The 12,284-nt window shown below is 41.7% G+C and overlaps 2 protein-coding genes across 2 annotated transcripts in view; one reads left to right on the forward strand and one right to left on the reverse strand.

Moving 5' to 3' along the window:
* Positions 1-869: 869 nt before the first annotated feature.
* Positions 870-4,955, reverse strand: LOC101854684 (gamma-secretase subunit PEN-2; the record flags this gene model as incomplete). Its single annotated transcript, XM_005111841.2, is given in 3 exon segments — positions 870-974; positions 1,479-1,588; positions 4,883-4,955. Coding segments are annotated over 2 exon segments (166 nt in total), but the record flags the coding sequence as incomplete, so codon positions are not given.
* A 244-nt stretch (positions 4,956-5,199) lies between these two features.
* Positions 5,200-12,284, forward strand: part of LOC101854916 (protein Hoatz homolog) — a 12,179-nt gene continuing 5,094 nt past the window's right edge. Inside the window, exons 1-2 of the mRNA XM_035973324.1 lie at positions 5,200-5,403; positions 7,223-7,255. Of these exons, the coding sequence (XP_035829217.1) occupies positions 5,211-5,403; positions 7,223-7,255 (226 nt within the window). The 5' untranslated portion in view covers positions 5,200-5,210. The remainder of the gene's footprint in view (positions 5,404-7,222; positions 7,256-12,284) is intronic.

Here is a 12,284-nt window from a genome sequence, read left to right on the forward strand (position 1 = left end):
GTTTTTTCAGTTTTGAGACAGTTTTGCTGCAAAAAGCTAAATTTCTTTATTTCGCCGATCGCTTTTGTAGGCCGACGCTTCTGTCTCTGCAATTTTAGAAAATCCGGTGCGGAAGTGATATTTTGCGAGGCGCATTTTGTTTTGAGAGTATAAATCTAGATCTAGACCTTCTAATTTTTTGTATCTCTCAAGATTATTGCTCAATTCCAGTAGAGTGTAAATATAGTTGGCCAATGACTTTCAGTTGACATTAATGCACCGATCATACCTTTCATCAAAAGGGGACCCAGCTAGTATTTTATAAAAGAGCAAGAATGACATCTGCCAGTCAGGGAAGAGAAAGAAAATACACTCTATCAGTATCATGGAGTGTATAGAAATAAACCATAGTCTGTCTAGAAGTGTATAGTTTAGAAAACATAGTCTGTCACAGAGCATGTAACTTCTGTCAATCTGGGAAGAGAACGAAAAGATTCTCTACCGTGAAGCTTATAAAAAGAAAACATTCGCTATCATGAAGTCTATGGAAAGAAAGCATAATAACTATTCTGTTTAGTTTTAGTAGAGGTTTTACGGCGCTCGCAACTGTATAAGGTCATATTATGAGCGCCAGAAGATTACAGGTGTTACAAGAGAGTAACAAATATAAAAAAGAAGAAGGGGAGATAAGGACGATAGATGTTTGATAGGAAAGAAGGAGCAAACCCCACCAGAGCACCCGCTAACCACCCACAACTATTCGGTAATGGAAAGAAAGATAACATACCAGACAAAATAAAAGACATAAAAAGAACTTTGATCAACACTAACGTTGCATTAGTAACAAAAAACACAGCAGATAGACCACAGAGAACGTTACCGTCACTTACAAGATCTGATCTGAGACTGCTCTGTGTACAAGGGTTTGCGGAACGCCTCGTTGAAGAACCAGACGAAGTTGACCAGCCACAGAAAGGGCAGGATGAAGAAGCCAGCTGGAAATTTAAACAAAAAGACAGGACGATCAAATTTTTTTTTTCAAGACAACGAGTACAGAGATGTTATGCTATAGCAGACTCCAAGTGTGAAAAATAAAAACACACTAACTATTCAACAGGAAATACAACAAACAAGAGAAAGATGTTTGCTTCTTTCCTTGATGCAGCAAAGTAATAGGGCCGTACAAAGTTTTGAAGAAGTAATTCCAAGAGTGGAGCATGAAATCTTTCTGTACGATTTATTCCGTACTGGCACCATTTTGTACTTAAAAATTCTGTTAAAATGAAAGCTTTGATGTATTTTCGCCTAAAATTGCAAGAAATTGCGAACTTTGCAAAAAATTGTGGGTTTATCGCGGAACTTGATGAAAAAGGCTGCTGTAAGACTGCAAAAGACAGCGCCGATTTCCTGTGGTGCCATTTAAATATATATTATTATAGATAATTGATGGAGTGCATGCACATAAAATTGAGTAACAGTAATATATTTCACTGATTTACCATGATAATACTTGCGACAGAGCACCAGTTTTTCTTCATTTTTCACTCGCCGAAGGTCCATTTCTCCAGTCAGCAAAAGCACAAATTTTTCCAAATATGTTCAGAACTATCTGAAAAAGAGAAATGACAAAACAATTTCATAATGGGTCTTAAGATGTAAGGCTTTAAAATAAACTACAGTTGAGCACAGATAGATTGTTACTGAAACAAGAAAAACTCAAATTTACGGACAGCTCGGACAATTTACCAGAAGCTTCCATTCCTCAAATGAACCTCTGTTATCTTCTTTATATGGAAAACAAACACGTCCATCGCCATTGTGAGCATATCAAGTAACATGAGTCCACCAAGCTCTCCTTCAAAGGGCACAACCCCCCCTTCCCTGAAGGTGTCACCTCAGGGCAGCAATCTGTCACAGTTAACTCTCTATCTCACTGGATGGGGGGGGGGAGACCCACTATGACGGGGCCTTCTTTTGGTACGGCAGGTTTTGGTCTCGCTACCGACAAATCCTCTTTCTTCAATAATATCTTAGCTGTCGCTAAAGATATCGGAAAAACTTTATCTTCAGTAAGTGAACACATCAATTCCTCTCATGTGTATTGATGTACGATATATAGGGCTGACGCAAAGAACAATGCTATAAACAGGGATGTCATTCACCTTTAAAAAAAAACAACTGACAATCAACGTGCCACGGTCTCGATAACATAATAATATGAATATCAATTTGAAACCCAAAGGGTGTACATTGAGAGAAATGACAAACAAACAAACATAGATTCTATCTCAATCTCAATAACATAACAGCGGATCAGGATCAAAATACCGGAAAAAAGTGGAAAAGTGGCATCCCTGTATAAATAAGCGTGTTCCTGGGGTTAGCCCAGGCTTGGGCAAGTACTGCGTTTTCGCACTGCTGGTGCCCGGCGTGTGGTATTGTTAAACTATGGGACAACCATATCGCATTGTAGTGTTGTTCTTCTTTCATTTTCAACCAAAATTACTGCTAAATGAGCGAGGACAATAACAATTAAATTTTGCTGAAACCAGTCAGGAAAAAAAATTTCAGATGAAGATGTCTATTTATAATATGAGATTTCCGTTGAATGTCTTTTGAATCGGTGTCAGCTGTGCACATGGCTTTGAGGCTCTGTTAGGGACTCGGTAAAAAGACTGAAAAAGGTTTGGGATAACTGCTTGGGGGCGAAAAAACATTTTTCCAGGGATTTTTTTTTTGTGAGTTAGATCTAGATCTATCTGGATCTTTAAATAGATGATCATTGTTGAATCCCGACTTCCCATAACTCAAAGGCTGTCGTTATTCTCACCCGCAGTGAAAATAAAAATATAATATTATATACAACCCGCTCTGAGAAATTATTCTTACCTGGGTGTTGAGAACGGGTAGCAATACATTAGGCTAATAATTGCTCCCGAGTGCTGGCCGATTTTTTTAGGCTCCCGCAGGGGAATGTTATTGTTTCATTAAAAAAAAATCTTGACAGTATGCATATATACCTTCACCAGAATCCTAGACAAATGAATACATTTCTCAATTCAGAAATGAAATCACTTGCTAGAGTCGTATGTTTTTAAAAACAAATAGCCTGAACTGAAAGGAGTTTTATGAAATAATGTTTGTAATAGATCTAGATCTAGTATGTTCAGAAAACTGGATTTGTTTACAACACAAACATTTTATCACCTGTACTAACAGAACCCACGAAGGTGCATTGACCCGTTGGCAATTTTAGTCGCTTCAAGCGCTCAACGGAGTGAGAGAGAGAGGGGGAGGCGAGTTTTGTCGCCTGGAGCGTTCAGTGACAGGAGGGGCCGTCTATCAATTTACAATGGGCATCCTGGTGGCTGCATCTCCTGGGAGGTCCGGGGGTTTGTTTCTCTGCAAGGTCACACACAACACTTAAAAATCTATCATGTCGTAAATATTGTGAATAATTGTGGTGTATGCCCATGTGGCAAACTCTGCGTCTAGTGTGGCTAAAGCTTGGCCACACTGCAGCAGAGCGGTGAACATTATACTACAAAGACAAAGGTCCAATTTACAATACAATTCATTGATCAACAAACTGTAGGATATCGAAAGGATGGCCGGCATCCTGTCAACTTCCCGGTAAAACTAAGGGTGGAAATGGGCGCTCTTTCGGTAGTTACCACCCCGCAATTGTTATTCGCTGGTTTTGGCCCCAAGAGTAGGGGGGTCCCCCCTGACCTTATAAATATGGTGGGGGGTTTAAGGGGGGCATGCCCCCCTGAATTTTACCACAATATAATGTTTTGCAGTTGTTAGGTTTGATATCTTAGCTTGCCGCAAATCAAACGTATAGATCTAGACTAGATCTAGATGTAGGTCAGGCTCAAATAAGGGGGGTGGGAACTACCGAAAAGGAAGCTGGGAAGAGGCTAGCCGTACTTAATGACGGCTAGACTGGCAGTCTAGCCGTACTTATTCTTAATATGATGACTAGACTGACCATTTACAAAGAAATTGGCCTACTGAATTGTAAATATACATTTTTAGTGTGCAGTACCTAAAGTATTTGTATTTGAGGCGAAACCAGGTGCCTTAATGACAGTGTATGTATTTTAAACCTTCTGTTTTCTGATGTTAATAGGGCCTAAGATAAGTACGGCTAGACTTCTTGTCTAGCCGTACTTAAGTACGGGTAGACAGCCAGGCTAGCCGTACTTAAGGACGGCTAGACTGTCAGGCTAGCCGTACTTAATATTGATGGCTGAATTGTAAATGAAATTTTTATTTTGCAATGCCAAAAGTATTTGTATTTCAGACAAAACCAAAAGGTGCCTTACTGACTTGCATGTATTTGAACTTGAATAATTACTAGATCTAGATCTAATGAGACCTGTGTACTTAACAGGCTTGAGTCGATTGGGCCAAACCTAGATCTAAGTACGGCTAGACTGGCAGTCTAGCCGTACTTAAGTACGGCTAGACTGGCAGTCTAGCCGTACTTAAGTACGGCTAGCCACTTCGTACCGAAAAAGCACCTGGAAATGAGCAATCCTCTCGATATTGTTATAATGAACGAACTTTTTGCTATTTCCGTCATTCAAGTTAGAATTACACCAAGACCAATGATAGATGATTAAAGCGTTATTACATGAAGTTGATTTTGGACCTCAGTCCTCAGCCTCATTTATCACACCCAGGTATCCCATATTTAGATGCTCAAGCCTCAAGCTCCATGGATTATGGTCCGCTCTCATGCTATTGAACACGGCTCGATTGAACACACCACCTAAAAGCCTTAATATATTTTGTCAGACAATGAAGAATACGATTTCAAGGTACGTATTAAAAAAACTTCGGTTTTCTGAAGAAAAGAAGTCTTGTTTACATTAGGCCTACATGTATTACTCACTTTCAGGGGCTGTGGCTGTCTCCGTTTCCTTTTTTCCGGGTTTACGACGCATCACTAATCTTTACAATTACAGGGGTGATCTCCCTTATCTCAGTTAATACAAAATAGAGAGAAATTGTCAAAAAACAAATATCATCTTGTAATTCATCACTTTTGACTATACTAGACTGTCTTAGGAGCTCATTTTTCAAAATTAAAAAATAGACAAAAGTGATATGTAGATATTTGTTTGCTATAGTATTTATGCAATAAGAGTAAAGACCAAAATATATTGTTCCGTAGTGCACACTCAACTTGTTTGGATCCACCTGTTTACATTGACGACAAGATGGCGGTGAGAATGATAGATTTAACTGCGCAACCACAAAGATGCACTTTCACGGATTCCCCACCTGAAGAAATGAGTTATGCTGAAGCCTTCTGGCACTCTGTTAGGCTTCAGCCTACAATGGAATCTAGACTCGTCTCCTCAGATATCAAACAGAGATTGGGGAAGAAGAAGAAAAATACGTCGAAATCAAGTAAGGCAAGGTTCACCCCCCCCCTCTTTTTATCCTGCGGAGTCGCTATGCCGCCCGATATGGCGAGTGGCTTGCGTTTTGCAACTCGAGTGAATTCTGCCTCTAAATTGTCAAAACCTCATGTAGACTCTAATCATTTCACCTCAAAAGGTGCAATTGTTTTGTTGTGGACTGAGAGAACTGCAACTGTAATTTTTAATCAAAATTAATCAGAAATGTTCCAGTAGGCATAGATCTAGATCTAGATCTAGAATCTACTTGCACTTTGTCTTGCATGCATCGAATGATCGAATAGATAATTAATTTTATTTAGAACGTGACCTTGTGCTATTTACAAAATTATTGCTGGTGATTAAGACTGAAAAGTCTCATTTACTAATAATTTTGCTGAAATCTTTCTTTTTAGTGATATAGAGACGTGCTAACTGCTGTAATGACCATTAAAACCGTTCATTTGCATTTTTAGAGTGGCTTTACAAAATTCATGTTGAACATGATGTAGTTTTATTTCCATGCTATTCATTCCTTGTTGCTCTCTCTCTGCTCTCTCTCCACTCTCTCTCTCTCTCTCTCTCTCTCTCTCTCTCTCTGCTCTCTCTCCACTCTCTCTCTCTCTCTCTCCGCTCTCTCTCCTCTTTCTCCTCTTTCTCCTCTCTCTCTCCTCTCACTCTCTATGCTCTCTCCGCTCTCTCTCTCTCCTCTCTCTCTTCTCTCTCTCTCCTCTGTCTCTGCTCTCTCTCTCCTCTGTCTCTGCTCTCTCTCTCTCTCTCTCTCTCTCTCTCTCTCTCTCTCTCTCTCTCTCTCTCTCTCTCTCTCTCTCAGAACAGAAGCTGCATGTGCAGAGACTCTCTACTTGCTCCTAGTCGCAGAGCAACTATACTATAATACACACCTTGTTGACAGTGATGTGAATCCCGGGTAGTCAGTACTAGGTGACCAGCTCTGGCAGAAAAATGCTAGCCACCTGAGTTTGTGGCAAGTTGTCACAAGCAAGGTTTCATTGTTTGTTCCTGAAAATGCTAGACCTCTTTGATAATCAGGTCTAGCCCTGCATGCCATAAAAGAGCTATACTCTGGACACTGAGGAATGTTACATGTATAAATAAAAAACAACATAGACCACAGATTTGGACAAATAGAAAGTTAACAGCTTATGTGAATGTATTTTATTGATAAAAAATGCTCAAACCACATGAAAAAAATCATAGAGATTAGCGCTGGTGTCAACTGAAATGACATCAAAATGTGAGGAATGTTACTGTAAGACAAAAGAATTGATTTTATTCATCAGTTTCCCATAATATAATGGATAAATCTGTACCCTCCCGTTTGAGACTTTTTGAGGACATGTTTTTCCTGTTCAAAATGGGCGAACACATATAACAATCACCACGACTAAACAAAGAGCCTCAGCGACCTCATTCCGGGACAGTGTATGTTTTTTTGCACGCACTGTTCCCAAATCCTGTTCATTGCTAATGGAAAGGTGCCTCTTTATACTTGAAACAAACAGTTCTGTTGCTTGGATGGAGACCAAACTCATTACCTGCTCCATTTCGATTGTTACTGTTTTTTCCCCTCAGAAAAACACCTTTTTTTGTTGCTATAACAGTTTCGTATCTTACAACATAGACTTTTAACAGTTTTTCAAGCTGATCAGAGACTCCTCAGCATAATTTCTTTGCACTTGTACCAAAATAAGTAGGCTTGGTGTCTTTTGATATTTATAGTTGACACTCAAAATAGACTAGGAACTTAGTAAACAGTACTGGTGGAATAACCCATATATTATAATGCTTTAATTTAACTTTTCTTCCAGGTGTCACCTCAGGACAGCAATCTGTTAATAGCGGTGAGTTGCTTGACAAACATTTAGATTTTATTGTATATGTGAGGCCTTGTGGTGAAACCAGGCACTCGTCACATTAATGAAATTGATGATATCGGCATGTGTCCTCTAGTTTGACCATTTCTTTCTACTTTTTGTTTTCTGGCTCAACGGCTTTTATGTCCATTAAAAACATACTATTTCTGTGTGAGTTTTACTGAAAAACATTGATTAAAGGCACAAAAAATGTAAATTTTCAGTTTCCAAGGACTCTCGAGCTTTGGAAATCACTACTTTGACCGCCATTTTCTCACTAATTTACCTCTGAAAGCAGGCGACTCCGACCTCCTTCGATCGCAGATATCTCAACTTCTAGTCAAGATACGCTTGTGTTTTTTTCATCATGAGATGGTCAAATGTACAAGCTTTAAGATGATACCAATAACTCCAGATCCTGAAAAACTAACGAGCGCCTGATTCTACCGTGTTGGGTCGCATATTGTTATCCTTTTAATAATATGGAAGCATTTTAAATTTTACAATTTTTGAGCCTGGTCTATTTCATCAATAATGTGATCCCTTTGCCAAATTGTGAATGATTTGCTAGGACAAGTATTTCTCAAGATGTATTGTAATAAATCTCACAGTGTTCTTATTACCGGCACTTCATTTTGCTGAAGGCAGGTCAAGGTTTATAGTGAATGGCAGATCCTTTTCTCCTGAAACTTTGATCTGAAGAACTTGTCAATTATTCTTGGTTTCTGTTGTCTTCTGTCCACTCTACGTAAAGTAAAAGTGTTTATAGTATGTGACGCATCTTGGTGAAATCAGGTGCTCGTCAAAATAACGAAACTGAAGAAACAGGCCTTTTGCTGTGGGTTTGATCATTTTTATCGAATGTTTGTTTTTTAGTTCAACATCTTTTATGTCAATTTAAAAACATTTCTGTGTCTACTTTCCTGAAAAAGGTTACTTAAAAAGGTACCCCCCCCCCCCTAAAAAAAAGTAAATTTTCAGTTGCTTGAGAGCAGGAAAGAAGGGGAAAAGAGACAATTTTAGAAAATATAATATTTTTCGGTTGCTACACGGATTCGAACCCAGGACCTTTGATTGAGAGGCGAACCCCATAACCTCTAGGCCACGAGCCCCCCCCCCCCCCCCCCCCCCCCCGAGCAACCTACTTAGGGAACCTAAACAAATGGGTTACGGGGAAAGATCAGGGAAACATAGTTTTCTTCAGAGCCTCCGAGGAAAGGAATAAATGGAGAGCCGTGATCGCCGATGTCAGTCGCAGATCTGGCACTGGATGATGAGTGGCGTGCATCCCAAGCTGTTAGTCCACTTTGATCTGGCCAACCTCTATACTGCTTAAGACCGTTGTGCGTGAGCGAAAATTCACATCTTTCCCGAGGTGTCACCTGAGGTGTCACCTGCTACCCTTAACCGTGCGGTTCAGGAGCAGAACACAACGAATCTTGAGGAGCAATACCTCAATAACAAACACCATAGTCCTTCGGCTCACCGTCTGCCAAAGGGACGCAAGACTATGGGTCAATCAGCCTTACACAAATCCTAATCTCACGGTATACCTACGTGCTAATGGGATGAACGGCTACAGGGCTCATAAGTCGCTAACGTGGGCGTCAGGTAAGCGAGAGGGATGGCGCCAGGCGTATGGACATCCCCTGTCCCTTCCCATGTGTAGGACTCTGCCAGGGCGACAGTTAGAAAAACAAACATGAGTAAAAGTTATGAAAAGGAAACAGCACAGGAGCGACAGAGAACGTGCTCCTTTGGCGACGCTTTCTCCTGAATCGTTACTGAGGACTGGGGGGGGGGGGGGGAGGAGAGGAAGGAGGAGAGGAAAGAGAGGAGGTGCCAGGAAAAGAAGGGCAGGGAAAAGAAAGAATCAGGGAAAAACAGACAGGCTCAAAATGAAAAACGTCTGCATTGGCTATTGGAATTGCCTCAGTAGAAGGAACAGAGGAAGAGTGCTGGAAACGCTCGCCTATGTCTCTGACCTCTTTTTTCTGCAGGAGACCAATGCTAAAACTTTGTCATGTCCTGGGTGCACGTCATAATATCAATATCAACCCAATGAGCCCAACTCATCTAGGATTAGCCACTGTGGTCAGGAATGGTATCCAGCACCGGGTAAGAGACGTCATTACTTGGGACAAGGAGGACAGGGAGCTACAAGCACTTGAGCTAGTGATCCGCAACAGGTCATGGGTCATTGTTAATCTCTATGCCGGAGGGGGAAAACTTGTCCGTGAAGATGACTGGGAGTTTCGCCATTAGCTATTCGATCTTGGAGATGTTGTCCTGATCTTTGGGGACTTCAATGCCAGAAGCTCGACCTGGGGCAATGTCAACGAAAATGGTCAGGGAAACGCTTTGGATAGCAAGTTGATTGAAAGTGATCTCCACATCCTCAACATTTCCACCATGAGAAGACTATCTCAAAGAAATGGTGAACAGGACTCCAACGGTGATCTGGCCCTGATCAAAACAGGTGGCGAAGCTTTTACACAATGGAGTGTACTGGCAGATCAAGGTAGCGAACTCCTACCATGCTCAGTTCTTATATCAAAGGGTGGAAAGACAGTGAGACAAAAGGTCAAGGGTGTTTAAGTACAAATCAGACACCTCGGTCTTGGGAGGCCTGAGAAAGAAGGCCTGGAACAGAAGACCCTCAAGATCTAACGTTACGCAGCCACCATGGTGGAGCAATGAAACTGACTGCCTGTGGAAAGAGAAGAGGAATGCTGCTAAGGACTGGCAAAGAAAGAGGAAGAAACCCAATGTCACAGAGGAAGAAAAGGAGGCAGCTAAAGAGCAGATGAGGCAGGCTCGAGAAATATAAGTTCAGAACTGAAACAAATCTGGCCAAAAAGACGAAGTGGGAAGAGTCTGTAAAAAATGTTGCAGCTGAGAAGATACTCTCAAAGTTCTGGAAGCTGCGAAAGAAGATGTGGGGACAGGGTCACACAAAAACCACATTGAATGTGAAGGACGAGTCAGGAAAGACACTCCAAACTGATGAGGAGAAAGGAATGGCTTTTTTTTGGCCGATTCATACATCAAACCCACCAGGGATATATTGACCCTAGAAAGGAAGTTGAAAGAGATGTTTCAAGTGTGCTGACATCAGAGATGTATGCAAGCTATGGGGATGCGATTTGTAAAGAAGAGGCTTCCAGAACAATAAAATATGGCAAAGACGGCGCTGGAGGGCTGGATGGTGTAAGATATTGCCACACGAAAGAAGCAGACGACGAGATGATTGAAGAAATGAAAAAAGACTTCAACATGAGCGTTGGCATTGGCAAAATCCCTGAAGAATGGTTGCACAGCTGGTTGATACCAATCCCCAAACCAGGAAAAGACCACTCGGCTCTCAGTCGTTACAGAATCATAGCCGTACAGAACACCTATGGGAAAATTCTTGAAAAGATAGTGCCGGACGAATATCAGCACACTTGGAGAAGAAATCTGGAAGCTTGGTGTTCCCTCGACTACAGGACTGTCCAAGACATAGCTCCACCAATCACTTGCAACTATGAGATCGTCGACAGACAGTCAGAGCTCAAGTATCTGGGAATCGTCTTCGACAGGTCGTTGTCCTTCAACAAGCATGTGAATCATGTGGTAACAAAGGCCAAACGAGGTGTTGGTGCAATCAAGACCATGGCGGCCGCTCTGATTCCACAAAGAGTGCTCTTCCTGATGATGCAGCTGGTCGTCGTGTCTGTCATTGATTATTGATTGGGATGTCTCAAGCTGCCCGACACGCAGATTGCTAAGCTTGATCGAGTGCAGAATGAGGCAATGAGAGAAGTGCTGGGCTGCACCAAGGACACTACAATATTGTGCATGCGCTACTTTCATGCGTGGCATCAAAGTGTGCCATAGGATAGCTCAAGCAAAGTTGTATCTTAGTGTAATGGGCAAGGAAGATCATCCACTGCACAAAGCACTTCACGACAACAACAAAAGGCAGCATCAAAAGAGGAAAGTATTGGATGGCAGAAGCAGAAGATTCTCCCAGAAGAGTCTGTGTACCTGAACATGTACCACTTGGCGAAGAATGGGAACAGGTGGCAGGAGAATACAGGGACCTCACCAAGGTCAAAATAAGCATGGGCAGAGACAGAAGAAATGTTGCGGCTGCCATCAACGAGAGCGATGTCTACGAGATTGTTTACAAAGAACTCAAAAGCAGGGGATCCTGTAATTTATACGGTTGGCCCAGTGAAAAGAAATAGCCAGCGAAGAGGATAGGGATTTGTTGTATTCGCCAACAATAAAATCATCCACAGTGCATCTGGAGCCTGCAGCAGGACTAAATCAAGTATGCGAAAGGAAATTGAAGCCAGCACGAAAGTACGCTCACATGGATTTTCTGCCCTGGCCATGCAGGCGTTAAAGGAAATGAAAAAAGCTGACAGACTGGATGGTGAGGCCACCTCAGTAGACAGTACGGTTTATCCAGACAAGGTCGATATCCTGAAATGTCTCTCTCGCCACCTGGTTGAAGAGGAAGATAAGGAGGCAGAGGCCAGTACTGCTGTGGAGAGGATAATGGTTTTGGAAATACAGAAAGGATGTGGAAAATCTGGCACCCTTGCAGTAAAGTACAAAAGAACGTTCAACCAGATGTGCACTGGCACAATCAGTAGACAGACCATCAGCGGCATTTTGGAGAGAGCAGCGGAGCATCGATGGACTTGTCCGGAGTGCAAGGATGTTGCTTCCAGAAACAATGAACAATGTACATCTGACACTAGGCGACCTCCACCTCCTTCAATCACAGATATCTCAACTTCTAATCAACATAGATGTGTGTTTTTTCATTAAAAGCATGGGAAATGAATAGGCTTTAAGATTATATACAAAAAACCCTATATGCCAAAAAATTGACGAGCACCCGATTCCACCGCGTCATGACACTTATATTTATGTAGTATGCTTCCCGGGAAGCTGAGAATGTTTCGGAGTGTTCTATGGTCTGCTGGGGTAATAATATAGTGTAAAGCGCATAGAGCCTGGT

The sequence above is a fragment of the Aplysia californica genome, unplaced genomic scaffold, assembly GCF_000002075.1.
Source record: "Aplysia californica isolate F4 #8 unplaced genomic scaffold, AplCal3.0 scaffold01134, whole genome shotgun sequence".
Classification (NCBI taxonomy): Eukaryota; Metazoa; Mollusca; class Gastropoda; order Aplysiida; family Aplysiidae; genus Aplysia; species Aplysia californica.